The sequence below is a fragment of the Grammomys surdaster genome, unplaced genomic scaffold, assembly GCF_004785775.1.
Source record: "Grammomys surdaster isolate TR1022 unplaced genomic scaffold, NIH_TR_1.0 167, whole genome shotgun sequence".
NCBI classification, from domain to species: Eukaryota; Metazoa; Chordata; class Mammalia; order Rodentia; family Muridae; genus Grammomys; species Grammomys surdaster.
This window is the reverse complement of record NW_021604615.1, coordinates 6,259,251-6,276,156: the sequence shown is the minus strand read 5'-3', so window position 1 is coordinate 6,276,156 and position 16,906 is coordinate 6,259,251. Positions and strand designations below refer to the sequence as shown.

The following is a 16,906-nucleotide window of genomic DNA, read 5'->3' as shown; positions in this document are numbered from 1 at the left end:
GATAGGTGATCACACTGATAGGTGATCACATTGATAGGTAATCACACTGATAGGTGATCACACTGATAGGTGATCACATTGATAGGTGATCACACTGATAGGTGATCAATCACACTGATAGGTGATCACACTGATAGGTAATCACACTGATAGGTGATCACACTGATAGGTGATCACACTGATAGGTGATCAATCACACTGATAGATGATCACACTGATAGGTGATCTGATGACCTACTGATTTTGCCAAGCAACAGCAGAAGCTGAAAGTCAGTGGAAAGAGAACCGCACGGAGACTGCAGGCCTTTGCCCTAAACTGCGGCCTCATAAATGTGTGAGATGCACACTTACTGTGTTCCAATATTAGCTTAAAGAGTAAGCGGGACTTCATCAAACAGAACTGACAGCCAGCATTTCAGGCAGGAAAAGAAATCCCAGATTCGACATCTGAGATGCAATAAACATAGGGGAAAAAAAAAAAGACACCAAGTGTGAGCACAAATCAGATACACGATGCTCTACAAATGAACCTGAGTGTACAAACTGACCTTTATAGAACTGGGCAGTACCTGCACGTGTGCGTTCGTGTTTGTGTGTGTTTCAGGTCTCTAGAGTAGCACAAAGTATCTTAGTTACTATTCTACTGCTGTAATCACACACTGTGACCAAGGCAACTTATACAAGGAAGTGTTTCACTGGGTGCTGGCTTACATTTACAGTTTCAGAGTGTGGGTCCATGACCATCATGGCAGGGAGCATGGCAGCTGGCAGGCAGACACGGGACTGGAACAGTAGCTGAGAGTTTACATCTGTTCCACGAGCTGCAGGCAGAGAGAGAAATTGAGCCTGGCGTGAGTTTTACAAAACCCAAAGCCCACCCACAGTGACATACCTCCTACAACAAAGCCACACCTCCTAATTCTTCCTGAACAGTCCACCAACTGGGACCCAGATATTCAAGTCTATCAGTCTATGGGGCCGTTGTCATTCAAACCACAAGGTACATGACGCGCCGTCAGCAAATGAAAGCAGAGTGCACACTGGTCCCAGCGACAGAGCTTAGGTGAGGGGGAGTCGTCCACCATCTGAAAGGGAGCAGCATTGAGAAGTGGTCCTTTGTTCAGCTGCTCACTGGTCTTCTCTCTGCTCAGGGAGGAAGCTGCCTGTGTCCCTTGCTACTGGCCTTTGTCTTAGCTTTTGAAACCACTGGCAGGCACTGGTGAAGATGAGGCAGCTCACAGTGACAGCACCTTCCTTTCAACACCATTCTCTCTCTTTAAAAAGGGAGGGCGGGGGAGAGGGGCTGAGTGAAGTAAGGGCTCAGAAGTTAGGGCCTGGGTCTGGTTCCCAGAACCCATGTCACGTGGCTCAAGATCACCGGTAAGGCATACACAATTGAATAAATAAGTGTTTTGCTTGCATGTGTGTATGTGTGCCACACTCATGCCTGGCACCCTTGAAGGCCAGAAGGGCATCCTATCCCCTGGAATTGCGGTTACAAGTGGCTGTAGCTGCCCTGCAGCTGCTAAACTCTAGTCATAGTGGACCCGATGTGCACTTCTGGGCTCTGTGAGTGCTAGGTATGCACACTGTAGTGACACATGTACACTCATACATACATGCACACACATACACATTCCTGCAGGCCAAACACTCACGTGTTTAAAATAAAAATAAACAGATCTTTAATAAAATAAAACCAAAGCTTCTGTACAGCAAAGGAAGAAGACACAGCTTTCAGAATGGGAGACAAGATATTCATCCGATGGAGGAGGATTAATATTCAGAATATACGTAAATGACTTAATAAACAAAGCATAAATGAACCCAATAATCCAATCAATAAACAGAGGAATTGAATACAGTTCTGTAAAGAGCAAGCAGAAATGGTCAATGAATGTGTATTTCATTTCACTCCAGCTAGAACGGGTATCAAGAAATAAAGACATTTGGGCATGGTGGCACACCTCTTTAATCCCAGCACTTGGGAGGCAGAGGCAGGTGGATTTGTGAATTAGAGACCAGCCTGGTGTACGGAGAAAGTCTCTAATTCACAGAGGTCTGCCTGCCTTGTCTCAAATCCCTCCCTCCACAAAAAAAGAAAAGAAATAAAAACAGCAGATGCTGGTAAGGAGAGGAGAGGGCTGGGTGAAGAGACCTCATCTCTGTTGGTGGGAATAAGTTAGTGTGGCCATAAGGAAATCTGTGTCAGCTTCTCAATAAACTAGGCACGGAACCATTTTCCAACCCACTAGACCACTCCTGATATCCAGAGGAATCTAAGTCTACACACACCGGAGGTCCCAGCACATCCATACATACTGGCAGGTTATGGAGTTGGACTAGGTGCCCATCAGCGGATGGGTTCGGTCAGCGGATGGATACAGTCAGCGGATGGATACGGGAAAGGTCATGAGCACTTGAGCCGGTGGAATCACCAGGCCTGCACAGTAAAATGATATTGCTGCCAGGAAATGGCTGGCAACACGTCGAACTCGGAAAGTGGGGATGAGGATGGACGGGAAGGGTTGAGGGCAGCGGGAAGGGATATGCATGAACTCACTGTCATGGAAGCTGGAGGCACGGCTTACAGCTTTGGCAGAGGGCTCCGGTTCAGTGCCCTCTGTGGGTGCTGCGCGCTGAACCCAAGTTTTCTGCAGGAGCGGCAAGTGTTGGGAACTAAACTCAGAGCATCTGGAAGAACACTACGAATGCATTCTTTAATGGCTGAGCCATCTCTCCAGCCCCATGAAAAAGGCTTTTTAAAGGTTAAAATATTGACCCTGGCTGCATACAGTAGAGAAAATGTGACACTCACACGTGCCCTTGTCTTTTCTACCAAACTGGGAGTATGAAGAGTTAGTTGCCTGGAAGTTACCTCTCATGGATAGTTATGTGTGTGACTGGTTTCTTACGAAGTATATATCGCACTGTTAAAGCAGACGGACGGTGCAAAGTCCTGGAACTATTTTGAAAATCGTGTTTGTGGACCATGGAATAATTATTAATTTCCTGTCTCTCACTCACTTAATTTTTGTTTACCTTAAATTACAAAAGTTAATTTCCACTGCAGAGCAGTCCAATTATTAGGAAAGGGGCAAGAATAGATCCAAGATGGGTGCTAAAGTGGTACTAACTCATCCACCCACCCATCCATCCATCCTCCCACCCACCCATCATCCATCCACCCACCCATCCATCCTCCAACCCACCATCATCCATCCACCCACCCACCCATCTATCCTCCCACACACCCATCATCCACCCACCCACCCATCATCCACTCACCCACTCACCCACCCATCATTCATCTACCCACCCATCATCCATCCATCCATCCATCCATCCATCCATCCATCCATCCATCCATTTTTTAGCCTTGCTGTATAGTCCAGCATGGGCTGAACTCACCAACACTTTCAGTGGTCCTCCTGCCTCAGCCTCCAGAGTTCTTGGCAGAGGTATGTTTCACATGTCCAGCTTTAACTATCTGTCTTAAACATGGTATCCATCAGGCCAAGAAGTTACTGCAAACACAGTATCTGTCTGTCCAAGATAAACCCCAGCAACTGAATGCCTAGTGTACCACCTGCTACCCGTGACCCAACACTGATGCTGTGTGGGTGTGTCTCCAGATGGTTGTGCTGCAGAGGGAGTCCTTCCTGGATACTCTGGGATCTGAGACTTCTCTTACCTCTCTTATTTGTGCTCTATAGTCAGAGGCCTCTTACTTTTCCTTGCAACCGGATGTTAAATGTACAAGAAACTAAATAATTATCAAGCAACTTCTTATATGAAATGAGTAATGTAGGAGGTATAAAATACTTTCTGGCCAGGTGTGGTGCACACACCTTTAATCCTAGCGCTTGGGAGGCAAAGGCATGCAGACCTCTGAGTCTGAGGTCAGCCTGGGTTACAGAGCAAGCTGCAGGACAGCCAGAGCTACATAGAGAAACCCTGTCTTGAAAAAAAAACACTCTCCTGCAAAAAAGAAAAAGAAAAAAAGAAAAGCATTTGACATCTTTGCAAATGAACAGTTAAATTCTATAAGCAATTGTTTACATTTTATAAAACTTTTACAAAAATGTTAAATTGTTTGATCAAAATCTAACCATATTTAAGAGACTCAGTAGTGGGTCATGTCAACACTAGGGAGGCCATGGCACAGGGGTGTGGGTTTGAGGCTGTACTGGTCTACAGCGAGTTCCTGTCTCAAAAATAAATAATAATAATCTAATCTAAGCACATTAATGTCCCAAATAATCGCTCCCAAATATTGTTCCCTGACAGCCTACACCATTTATACAGGAGACTTCTCTCCACGCAAACCAATTGCTTTCAAGCATGTCTACAGAACTGGATTAGAAATTCCTCTTCCTAGTGAGTCTGCTGCCAGTGCTCTGGTCCCCCGTGGAAGTGGATGCAGGAATTAGTCCTGGCAGTATGCGTATAAGTCTTTTCCTTTCTTGTGTGTGGTTGTCGGGATGGGAAACAGGGGCAAGGGCGCAGCAGGGTAACGGCTACCAGAGCAACATCCTAGAATGCTCGGGAAAACCTTAAGCTCTTTGTGTCCCAGAGCTTCTAGCCAGGGACTCATAGTGGTGCTCATGGCTCCTAGCTTGAACAATGAACCCAAAACTGGCACCAAGGCTTACCCTCAGACAGTAAATGCTACAGAAGGGACACATGCCCTGGAGCCACAGGCGAGTGTGGCCTTGTGTGAATCAGGTCCCTCCCAAACCCCGAACTAGAAGGTGAGGTCCTATGGCACAGCAAGGGTCATATAAGACCACTGGAAAACAGATATCTACATTACGATTCATGACTGCAGCAAAATTAGTTATGAAGTAGCAATGTAAGCATTTTTACTGTTGGGGGGGTCACCACAGCACGAGTCCCACAGCATCAGGGGGGTTGGGAACTGCTGCACTGGAGGCTATTTCGGTTCACACCAGGCCACTTCCTAGCTCCTGTCAGACTGTGATGCTCTCTGTTGCCTTTCTGGGGACCTCCTACACATTAAGAGGTTCAGATCGCACATGCCCTGTGCCTCAGGAAAGCAGGCAGAGTGGGTTCAGATGGAAAAGCCCAGATCCCATCAACTCTCAAGCCACTTGGCCATGGACTATCCTGAATATTAAAAATCAAGACAGTAAGCTAAGACAGGGGTACACACTCAGCTCTACTGGTGCAGGAAAGGAGCCAATGTCCCGGTGGCCAGTTACAGAACCCTGTAACTAGGCAGCATCCCTTCCTAGCACCAGAGGTATGTGCCCTCCTCAAGGCCCAAACCTCACCTATTCAATTTATCACTTCCTTTGCTCAATTCAAAACAGGTGGGGCTGGAAAGATGGCTCAGCAGTTACGAGTACTTGCAGAGGACTTGCGTTTGATTCCCAGCACCCACATGGCTTACAACCACCTCCAAGGGACCCAGTGCCCTCTTTTGAACTCTGGATAACATGAACTCAAGCGGTGCAGACATCTATGCTGCCCAAGCACCCATACACCTGAACAATAAAACCAAAAAAAATGCCGGGCAGTGGTGGCACACGCCTTTAATCCCAGCACTTGGGAGGCAGAGGCAGGCGGATTTCTGAGTTCGAGGCCAGCCTGGTCTACAGAGTGAGTTCCAGGACAGCCAGGGCTACACAGAGAAACCCTGTCTTGAAAAACAAAACAACAAAAAAAACCCAACCACAATACCGAGGGTACTGCATCATAGAGAATATTGTGGACCTATCTGAACTGTGTCCACGCCTGAGCGCTGAATAGCTAGAAGCAGCTGCGGCCTCATGAGATGGGTATCCACCTGGGTTTTGGGGCTTTCCTGCATCTTATGATCAAAACCCTAAATCCACAGATCAAGGTGCTTGCTGTGACTTTCTTACTGCCCACTGGAACTAATGCATGATCCAGGACACCCAAACACAGTTTGTGTGAGGCAGTGCTGTTACAAGATACAGACACAGACCATGTGTTGCTACAGAAAACTCTCAGCGTGGCTCACTACAGGAGCCACTGGTAATTAACTCCCTTACTTCCCCAAACCACTCTAAGGTGAAGCAGGCATCGTGAAAGGGAAGAACTTTGGACCAGGAGTTAAGTAGTGCTGGGAAAGGGACCCCAAAAGCACAAAGCTGAGATCCAGTGATCTCTCTCCCCTACTGGGAAAACTTCCAAAACGACTGTTGGTTTTTACCATTTTTTTTTTCTCCTTTGAGTCAAGGTCTCACTGTGTAGTAGCCCTGGCTGGATGGACTTAACTTCACTGTTGTAGACCAGGCTGCCCCCAAACTCACACGGAGATCTTTGCCTGACAACGTATCGAGTTTTTATTTTGTTAACTTTAAAACTTGTTTTTATGTCTGAGTGTTTTGCCTGCATAAATGTAGGTATACCATGGAGGTGCCCCCAGGAGTGAGAAGACATCAGTTCCCCTGAGCCCCGTGGGTGCCTGGAATCCATACTGAGTTTTCTACAAGGACTGGTGCTCTTACCTTCTCTCTGGCTCCTTTTAGCAAGCATTTTCGTGTTCATTGTCCTCTATTAAACCCTGGCTTACTGTAAGTACACATTGCTTCCCTTCCTTCCTTTCTTTCTCAACCCTCCTCCCCCTTCTTTTCTTTTCCAAGACAGGGTTTCTCAGTGTCCTGTAACTCACTCTATAGATCAGTCTGTCCTCAAACTGAAGAGACCCAGCTGCCTTTGACTCCCAAGTGCTGGGATTAAAGGTGTGTACCCTCACCACACCTGGCCAGGAAACTGAATTTATGCCCAGGGTAAGAGAAGTTCTCGGCCAGGCGGTGGCGGCGCACGCCTTTAATCCCAGCACTTGGGAGGCAGAGGCAGGTGGATTTCTGAGTTTGAGAGTTCGAGGCTAGCCTGGTCTACAGAGTGAGTTCCAGGACAGCCAGGGCTACACAGAGAAACCCTGTCTCGAAAAACAAAAAAAAAAAAAAGAAAAGAAAAGTTCTCAAAGACAACCCAGGAAACAGCTACAATGTACACTATATATAGCACAGGAACTGTAGTGACTCTATCTATAGTGACCAGGCCTGTACCCCCACACACATACTCTGTAAAACACTTCAACACACTCAGATCTCGAGCAAGGCACACAGGACCCAGGGATGATGATCTCGGCAGTGAAGGACAGGTGCCATCGATGGGTGGCCGATGTCGGCTGTCAGTAGGTGATCTCTGCAGAGAGCAGGTCTTACACAGGCAGCCACAGACAGCACATAAGGAGATAAGTAAGCATGGCTGTGTTCCAATGAGTCTTTATTTATAGACACGCAAATCTTCATTTCATAGGACTTTCGTGTATCATGAAATGTGATTTTGCAAACCACTCAGAAACATAGAGACCATTCTTAGCTCACAGGCCATGTAAAAACAGATGGTGGGGCTGGACTTCATAAGCACAGTCACTTCCTAACCTCTGCTCTAAATACTTCTGACACGGATTTGCTGGCATGGACACAATGTCTACTTCCTTATTACGTGAGATCAATAATATACAATTTGCTTAAGGCTTTGTCTAAACTGCTGGTGTATAAATTTTTAAGACAAAAATTTAAAATTATTTGTATGTTAAAATTAAATGCTAAAGAAACAAACTGGCCAAGTTTCATTTATTTCTCGACGCAACAGCTATACAGCTCACACACGCAGCAGGATGCGCACCTCGGCTGCATGTCAGCGCCAGGCTGCACTTCCGGTTATAATACAGCAGGGGCCGGGTGGCTGGGCAATGTACATTTATACACTTCATATAAGTTAAAGGTGGCTACACCGTGACCTAGGGTAGCAAAGGCAAGACTCGGACCCACTGCCTGGACCACTTGTGTCTGACCTATTAAAAATGTACCCAGTCATTAAAAATGGCCAGTTGGGGAATAGGCCATGTATAAAATATGTCATGTAAAATTTACCCATTTACCTTTTTAAAAAATAATAATATTTAGACTTTAAACCACCAACTTGTCATGTGGATATACATTATGGCAGCAAGAAGCACACTTGCTGTACTTCAGCAACCAGGCTAATTTTTTTTTTTTTGTAAACCGTAACATTTTTTGTTAAAACAGCCAAATTAAATCTCTTCTTTATACATCTGTTAGGTTACTTCCAAGTCACTCCCCAACCACAAAAATCAGTCTGACACTTGCTGACATGTTTAATTCGAACCTGTATTTGTAGTTTCTAAACTGCTGATGTGCAGACCCAGTCTGGTAACAGGTATACCATGAAGACACAGGCTGTTACCACCATCTCAAGGAGGGGATCCATTTCTAACATTCTCTAAAAATACTCATCTGACCGTCCTCATACTTCTGAAAAGGCAGCGACATCATAAATACACTGGCGAGTGTCCACTAACTACCTGTTGTAAGCCCTTTCTTTCTTGGACTTCTCCAGGGCTTTGTCCATTGTCTTCTCGCTCTCCCCACGACATTTGGGGCAGTACCACTTGCCCTTTGGTTTATGGTTGAGTCCCACGCAAGAAAAGTGGAACCACTCAATAGGGCACTCGTCATTGTCACAGCCGATCATCTCTCCGTAGGAGACCTGATTGCACAGACAGTACGTGGGCTCGTTGGGGTCGATGGGCAGGTCTGCAGGAGACGCTTCCCTCTCTGCTTTGGCCTTGGAGCGTTTCTTTTTCTTTGAGGTCTTTGCTTTCTTCTCCTTGGGCGTTCCTGAGGTGATGTCATCATGGTCGTGATTATTAGAGGCGTTCTCTCGATTCTCATTGTTTCGCTGCCTCCGGGACCGCTTGTTATTCGGTTTATCTGCCTGTGTGATCGCCTCACTCTTCGACTTGTCCTGGCCTGCCTTGCCGCCGCCGCCAGTGCCGTCACCAATGTCCTGGTGTGCCTCGAAGAGCTCCACGTGACTGTCCACCTGCCTGCTTCGGTTCTCCACCAGCTCCACCATCTGACTCACGATCTGGATCTTCTCGTCGCCCAGCTCCTGGCTCCGGATCAGGGCCCTCTGGATGCAGTGCAGCACCCGCCTCTTCTGGGTGCCGTCCGTCTCCCGTTTGAACTTTTCATAGTAGTCATCCAGCTCCTTCAGGATCTCTACAGACAGAAACAAGATGCGTTACAAACCCACTGGAACACTGCAGAGACCCAACACCAACGAAGGAGGCCTTAACTCTCATCACGAGGGGCAGGAACCGTCTAGCCAAGTTTCCCTGACTTGTGTAAGCCATGGCTCCCACTCAGCGACGTTGAGATGCTGAACAACAGTTCAACATTAGGTAAAGTGATTCAGCCCAAACCTTTCCTTCGCCTACCATTGCACTTCCACAATTTCTGTTCAAATACCTCTGCAACAACTTAGAAGTGTTTATTCTGTGTTTGTGTTCGAATATTGCTGTCTACTTTATTTGAGAGCCTCACTGAATCTGGAGCGTGAATGAACCCTAGGGGTCTCCACCTTCCCAGTTGGGATCAAAGGCATCTCAATGTCTAGAATGTTCTACAGAAAAGCATGTAGATGAGATGACAGTGCCTACAAACTGGCCCTCTGCTTATGTGTCCCTAAGAATACTCTAGCATGATATTCTGTGTTAACGGCAAACAAGAATGTTTTGGTCACAATAAACAAGGCAACTCTGCTTTAAAACCAAAGTGACAGATTTCACTTTACAACGCATCATACTTTAATCTACTGCTCACAATTTTTTAAAACCGTCTCTCTGTGTAGCCCTGGTTGTTCTGGAAGCTGCAGAGCCTGCCAGCCTCTATCTCCCCAAGAACACCACCTTGAGAACTAAATCCTCTTGAAAGGAAAAACTAAAACTAAGTCTGCATGCTCAGAAAATGTCACTTGGCAAGTGTAATTAGACAATTGCTCAAGAGATAAAAGCTGATAAACAATCTTATAGAAAACAATGAATTCAGCCCAGCATAGTTCCATAATCCAGGACTCGTGTGCGCAGAAGTAGCCCAAGTGTGAGGACAGCTTGGGTTACGTGTCCCATGTTTCAAAAACAGTTTCTCCTTGGTAAGAGAGTCTCTTGGAGGCTTGGGTGTTTCCTCCATTTGGCTTTGCAGAAATCCACTGTCCCCAGCTGAGAAGGCACTTGTGTTTGAGGGTGATGGGCACTGACAGTGCCTCAGAGGAACAGCTGATGACTGCCCGCCCCATCACAGTGCCGGGCCAGCACGAGGAATTTAACACTGCCAAAGCCTTAGAGGAGCCAAGCCCATCTTTGTGTGCTTATATCTAAGAATGATAAAGCTCTGTATGTCAAGTAGGCAGAGACCCTTTGTGCTGACGCTGACGTCAAGTCAGTCTGACTAAGACTGATGACAAGAAACTACGGAAATGGGTAAACGCTGACAGAGGGAAACCCTAGAGAGTGGGTGGCTGCAGTATGTAGTGCAAAGGACTAGGCAAAAGAGCTCAGGCCAGAGATGTCAAACACTTCAAATGCCAGAAACTAACAATTAAAAACATTGGTCATTTTAAAAATAAAAGTGGACAGAAGAATAAAACACTCTGCCCTAAGTGGATTACCACAAACCCAAATTGATAAAGCACCCAAGCCTCCAAGAAACTCTGTGCATACAAAGGAAAAACTGGGTTTTTTTGTTTTGTTTTTTTTTTTTTGTTTTCGGTTTTTTCGAGACAGGGTTTCTCTGTGTAGTCCTGGCTGTCCTGGAACTCACTCTGTAGACCAGGCTGGCCTCGAACTCAGAAATCCGCCTGCCTCTGCCTCCCAAGTGCTGGGATTAAAGGCGTGTGCCACCACCACCCGGCTACTATTTGTTTTTGAAACCTGGGACACACCAGAAAATTCCTAAAGTTACTTCCCTCAAACAGTAAATGGTATCAGATTTTTCTTGAGATTAAGGGACCAACTGTAAATGCTTGTGTGGACAGGCTGACAGTCAGAGGGGATACCTAGAAATTCACCACCCGACCCTGCTCTGCACTCCTCTGACAGGAAACAGGAATTCAAGCAGGGGTCAGACCTCTTTAGAGTTCCAAGGCCAGCCTGATTTGTACAGGCCAGCCAGAGCTACATATCAAGACCCTGTTTCAAAACAATAAAAATAAATAAATAAATAAATAAATAAATAAATAAATCAATCCCAAAACCACATGAACAAAACCCTACAAGACAACACAGGCCCGCCACTGAAGTATCTCCCAACAGGTAAGGCTCTATTCAGGTTCTGCAGGTATTCGTGGAAGAACTGCAGACAAGCACTCCCCAACACAGGATGCATGAACAGTCCTAGTATCTAAAAGGAAGTAAGTCAACTGATTCAGTGTACCAAAGAAAACCTAAGATACGCATTTTGGGGCATGATGGCACACACCTTCAATACTAGAAGCAGGGGCAAGTGGATCTTTAAGAGTTCCAGGTCAGTGAGAAAGAATAACAACAAAACCAACAGCAAATTGTTGTTTTTTGAGACCCATCCTGGGTTACATAGTATACAAACAAAGCTGGTCACCAGGACAGCTTGGGTAGCATGGTATACAATCAAAGCTGGTCTTGCCTCCAACTGTGGTTACTGGCATGTGCCATCATACTCAGCAATGTTTCAAAGATTATATAGGTGTTTTGTAGAAGAGTAAGTCTACCCATTGTAATTTAAATGTAGATAATTACTTCTTTCAGCTTTAATCCAGGTGAAGCTTGTGGAGAAAAATCCCATCAAAAACCTATCATGAAGCTATCATTCCACACAGTAACACAGGTTTTTAGTTACCCTACGTAAAATATTCGATCAACAAAAACAACAAACAAGGACAGTACAACTTCCACATAGGGAGGCACCGGTCAGCTCAGCCTCAAACTGCTGCTGGGCCACCATGAAGTATCAACAAGGAAGGATAAAGGTAGTGACTAAATGGGCCTGCACTTAGTCTGTTCAATTACTTTAATCCACTTTAACTTTATATAAGGTTGCGCTTAAGTTCTTAAAAGGCATTGCTTCCAAAAGATATTTTCTATAATATTTGAAAAGTAATCCAGGCAACAAACTCCATTTGCAACAACCAAACCATAGACCCTCCTTCCGAACTCTCCTACATCTGAAGCACTAGGTGATCGTCAAAAACTCGGTCTGCAACAGTAGTTCTTAGCAAGGATTTGAATATTCTAGAGCCATTCGGACAAACGAGCCCGCTGCGGCCGCATCGGCGGGGGCTCCAGGAGGACAGCACCAAACACACCGACCCGCAGTCCCGACGGAGGCACTCCCGCTTGCTCATGCCTACCGGAAACGAGAGAAGCGGTCAGAGTCTCCCGCGGGGAGCCAGGGACGAGAAAGTAAGCACAGCAGCCTCCAGGAGGCCAGCGCCGCCATGGCCCCGAGGCCGGAAAGTGGCCGCGATCCACTCCAGCCTATGAGACTCAGGACGCGCGCTCGGCCCCGCCCCGCCCGAGGCCTATGTGAGTCGTCGACGCTGAGGGCGGAGACCAGGAGGGACACCAATCAACGCGCAGAGCTAGCGAGAATGGCCCGCCCCAGCAGCGACGGGAGCCAACCTGAGGCCAGAGGACGGGCGACCCGAAGACATTCAAATCAACTCGCCTCCTCCCTCCGCCCGGCCCTCTCCACAGAGGAAAAAAAAGCAGACAGCGGAAACACAGACTGGAGCGAGTCCCGAGCAAAGCCCACCCCCATACCGCCCGCCCCCCAATGGCTCGGTAGCACAATGATAAGGACATTCCACGGGGGATGTTGCGGCCAATCAAAGGGCCGCAGGGGCGGAACGTTCCGCAATATGCTAATGACCCTCCTATAAACCGAGCTGCGAAGCTGCATCTCGGATAGAGCGCGCAGGGGCGCTTTCCCCAGTATGTTCTTGTATGTGGTGCCGGGCAGTGGCCCTCCACCACCCCCAACTCTTCCGTTTCCCTGCTGCGCAGTTCTGTAAACAAGAGTAAACTCCGAGCGGCCATCCACGTTCAAAACAGAGCCCCCTGACCTCGCAGCAAAGTTTCCCCAACAGCCAACAGTTCTCGGCGGGCACGCAGGCTCCGCCTCTTCGCCACTCTGGGCAGCCCGGGTCGCGGGAGGGCTGCAGGTCCCTCACCTGCCCCGCTCCTCTCCAGCAAGAGCCCAGCTTGCTCCCACTGATCGCAGCGCAGTCGTGCACCTAGTCGGCTGCGATCCTCCCTTTCACCCTCTTCCTCCGCAAGACACACCGCGCCGGCGCCCCTCGCAGTCGGCCCGGAGCCGTGTCCAGAGCCAAAGGAGGGCCCAAGAGAGCAGGGCCTGGGCGATCGCGCGACCCCGAGTCGGGACTGCCCAGTACTTTATGTAACACTTAAGATTCAGAACCAGGCGGGAGGCGGCGACTCTCCAGACCCGCACTCAGGTCCGCGGGAGTACGGCCCACAGCCGTCTCTCCAGCCGGGTGCCCGCGCCCTGCGGCCGCGGCGCCCGCAAAGCACTCCACCTCGCGCGGCCGCCTTCACCCCCTCCCCGAGGACGCGGCCGAGCCCCGCGCCCCCTCCCCCGCAGCACCGCCTCATCACTTCACTACAAAGAGCGCTTTGGTCGCGCAGCCTTGCAGCCAGCCGTTCGCGCTCCTTCCTTCTCCATGTCCCGGAGCTCGGAACACAAGGACCTCGGCGTATCAAAGGCGCTCCAGACCTTTTGTTCCTAGCCCTCCGAGGACGCTACCGGGCGCTCTGGCTCCAGTAGGACCGGTCAGCCTCACCGCCGGGACCCAGGGATGGACGCGGCCGCCCCCGCCCATCCATCACCCGCCGTACCTTGGTATTTGGCGTCGATCTCCCGCATCAGCGAGACGTTCCTCTGCAGGTCGAAAGGCAGTGACTCGATTGAGTCCAGGTAATCCTCCACATAGTTCACCAGGTGGATCTGCTCCCCGTTGGCAGGACTCAACATGGTTCACCCCGGAGGTCCCCGGCGACTCGGCGGCTTTCCGCTTCCTCCACCCCCCGCCCCCCTCAAACAGCACTGCAAAATGCAAAGCTCTCGCCCTCCCGCCGCTCCGGCCGGGCTGGCCGGCGGCTACATCTGGCGCCTGCCTCGCCGCCTCCGGGGCCGCGGGGACCCCGGCGCCTGCAGGCGCGGGCCGCGGCGGCCGAGGCTCTAGCGCACACCCCGCCGGCCGTGCAGGCCCCCTCCCGGGCGGCGGGCGGCGCGGGGGGCCGTGCGTACGAGCGCGCACACACCCAAAGAGGGCCGGCCACCGCCGCCCACCCGCCACCAGCGTGGAGAGCGGAGAGAGCGGGGCCGGCAGCGGGAAGGGCGCGCTCCGCCGCCCGCCTCGCCGCACTTGTCCAACGTGGAAAACCCAAATACCAGTTTCAAACACTTGGGAAACATTCAGCCCCGCGCGCAGCGCGCATGCGCCCCGCCACCCCCCCTCCCGGAGGCGGCCCCGCCCCCACCGCATTCACGCCCCTCACCGTCCCGGGCCGGGGGGCGGCGGGCCGCGAGGCCGGCCCGCGCGGGGGCGTGGCCTGTCACTGTCGCTGGGGGGGACCAGGGTCGCGGAGGGGACAGCGGTAGGGCCGCCTGGGCAGGGGCGGCCGGCGACACGAAACTTTACTAGGAGTTTGGCACTCGGTGGCGGACCTACTGGGCGGAGCCGCACGCCGGCCGGGAACGGCGGGGTGGTGGCCTGCTCCTCGAGACACGCCGGGGCCGGACGAGCCTCCAGATCGCTGCCTTCAAACCGACTAAGCAGAGAAGAACCACCCTCCTCTAGGTTAACTGCATTCCCCCGCCTCCTAGCGCGGTATAAATAGAGCCCCCGAACAGAAATGGCAACGGCGGCAGCCAATCCCCTTGCGGCTCTTACCTCTGCGGCCAATCTGGACGGGAAGGAGGTGTGGTGGGACCGGCAACGCCCCCCGCACGCCTAGTACTAGAGAGCTGTCCTCTTCGAGGAGGGCCGGGAGGGCGGGGCCGAGCGAGGCGGAAGTGGGCGCGCATGCGCAGCTCCCCGGCGAGGGATGCGGACCCGCGCGGGAGGGCTGCTCCCGAGGCGCAGAGGGACCACCACTCCCAGCATCCTCGGCGGCTCCCCGCGCCTGCGCCTTCCGCCCCCACCGTCCCTTTGTGTCGCCTCCCGGTGCTGAGTTTGGAATGGCCTGGAGACAAAGGGGCCCCCGAGGGGTGCTCTTTTCAGCGCGGAGATCTACGGTGGGCGGGCTGGCGGGAGCAGCTCTTCCCTGATCCTAGCTCTTCCCCTGCCGCACCTAAGGTTGCCCGTGTCCTCGCCACACTGGGGAGGCTACGGACACCCTGGAGCGCTCCCGCAGGGTAGCGCAACCTTCGGCTCCCCATCGCGCCCTTCCCCCACAGCCGCCGGATTTAGGGCTCTCTGAAAAGCCCGGGCAGAGCGAAGGGTTGCCTAGGCGACGGTTCTCCGGTGGTCCCGCCCCCTTCCTGCCTAGGCCCCGCCCCGGGGCGGAGCCTGGCCTGAGGTCTCCACATTCGCGCCTTTGTATCGCCGGGGCGGTGGTGCTTGTCCTGCTTGTCCCTCTGAGTCCTAGGTCCTCAGTCTTGCTCGGCCTCCTGGGCGACGCTGAAGGATCCGCCGCGGTGGCCTCAGGTGCGCAGGGCTGATGACGGCGCTCTGACTCTCCTGAGATGACTCTGCGGCGCCAGATCAGCTCGCAGTCTTCAGCCACCTCGTGTTTGCAGTGTTTGATTTCAGCCTCAGGCATTCATCCTCCGGCAGAACAAGACTCACCGCTTCTGAACTAGAAGATATAGTTTGAAAAGATTTGGAACGGCTCAGGAAACACGGTGACATCCTAACCCCCTCGGCACGTGTGAAAGTGCTCCATGTAACCCGTGACATCTCCGACCTTTCCGACACAGTTTATCTAAAATAGCAATAGCGAATTGACAAGGGTAGTAAGAACGCACCGAGAGACTGTCAATTGAGTTAGATCGTTCAGATCAGGACGTCGCTTGTGAAGCATAGGGCACTGCATTTCTGCAGGAGGAAGTTCCGCTTGCATGTCTGCTGCTGGTTTTTACTAACAGGACCAACTGTTTTCAGCCCTAGTCAGAAACAGAAGAATGAAGTTTCCATGTAATTGCCAGAAGAAAATAGTTGCACAAAAGGCCAATAATATGGCTTGAGAAGTCGACGTGTAATAAAGTGTGAAGAGGGGTACAGAACTGAGTATGAAATGTTACCTTTTCCTCAGAGGTATAATCAGTTTAAAGGCACAATAGCAATTAAGAAACAGGTATCTTAATCGCAGCGTGTGTTGGACCATGAATTAACGTTTATCTAGGTTTAATGAAGATTAGTAATAATTGACCCTTTCCAAGAAAACCAAGCTGTAGTTTGAACCTGGTTATCTTTCAGAGTTAACAATACTCTTAATAACCATTCCATCCTGTTTATTGAGTTCATGGACACACAAAAGCAAAAGGTATCTTATTCAACTGACCAGAATTATTTTACAAGTGCCTGCCACATGCTAACTACAATGTTTTTACGTTCTACAAATAGAGTAGTGTTTATGTACTGATTAGCTGTATTAAACTGGCTTTCAGAACAAGCTCAAAAGACCAATTGATAATACAAAATTAACTTACATCAAGCTTTTAAAATACACTGTGTAGAAAAGTAAAGTCTAGGCAGATGGCTGAGTTAACCTGAGGTAACTCCTGAAGCTACATGGTGAGTTTGAATCCAGATCAGAGAGTTGGACCTCTGGTCTCTACATACACTCCTTGTCCCATGTAACCTTCTGCCCCATACAGACCAGGTGAATAAGTACAATTTTTAAGAAAACCTCTTTCTGTACAGCAGACACTAGGGAAGCAATGAACACCAGCCCAGAGAGAGTCTGGCAGAACATGTTTGAGAGACTCCTTGCAGTGGTTTCTGGTTGGAGGTGTCTCCTTAGTGAGGCTCTGGGGAC

General features: G+C 50.1%; 1 protein-coding gene across 2 annotated transcripts; it reads right to left on the bottom strand.

Moving 5' to 3' along the window:
* Positions 1 to 7,267: 7,267 nt before the first annotated feature.
* Ing1 (inhibitor of growth family member 1) lies at positions 7,268 to 14,336 on the bottom strand. 2 transcript variants are annotated; one of them, XM_028766321.1, is made up of 2 exons: positions 13,760 to 14,336; positions 7,268 to 9,089 (listed from the first exon to the last, which is right to left on the bottom strand). In XM_028766321.1, the coding sequence occupies exons 1-2, from the start codon at positions 13,893 to 13,895 to the stop codon at positions 8,386 to 8,388; spliced, it is 840 nt and encodes a 279-aa protein (XP_028622154.1). In that variant the 5' UTR covers positions 13,896 to 14,336; the 3' UTR covers positions 7,268 to 8,385. The 2 variants fall into 2 exon arrangements, with proteins under 2 accessions (XP_028622154.1, XP_028622155.1); XM_028766322.1 differs by lacking the exon at positions 13,760 to 14,336 and adding an exon at positions 12,253 to 12,346.
* Between the last annotated feature and the right edge of the window lie 2,570 nt (positions 14,337 to 16,906).

Excerpts from the sequence above, each read along its gene's own strand:
- Ing1 (XM_028766321.1), bottom strand. The coding sequence starts at position 13,895 with ATGTTGAGTCCTGCCAACGGGGAGCAGATCCACCTGGTGAACTATGTG. Across the intron at positions 9,090-13,759 it reads GATCGACGCCAAATACCAAG|AGATCCTGAAGGAGCTGGAT; the intron begins GTACGGCGGGTG and ends TTCTGTCTGTAG.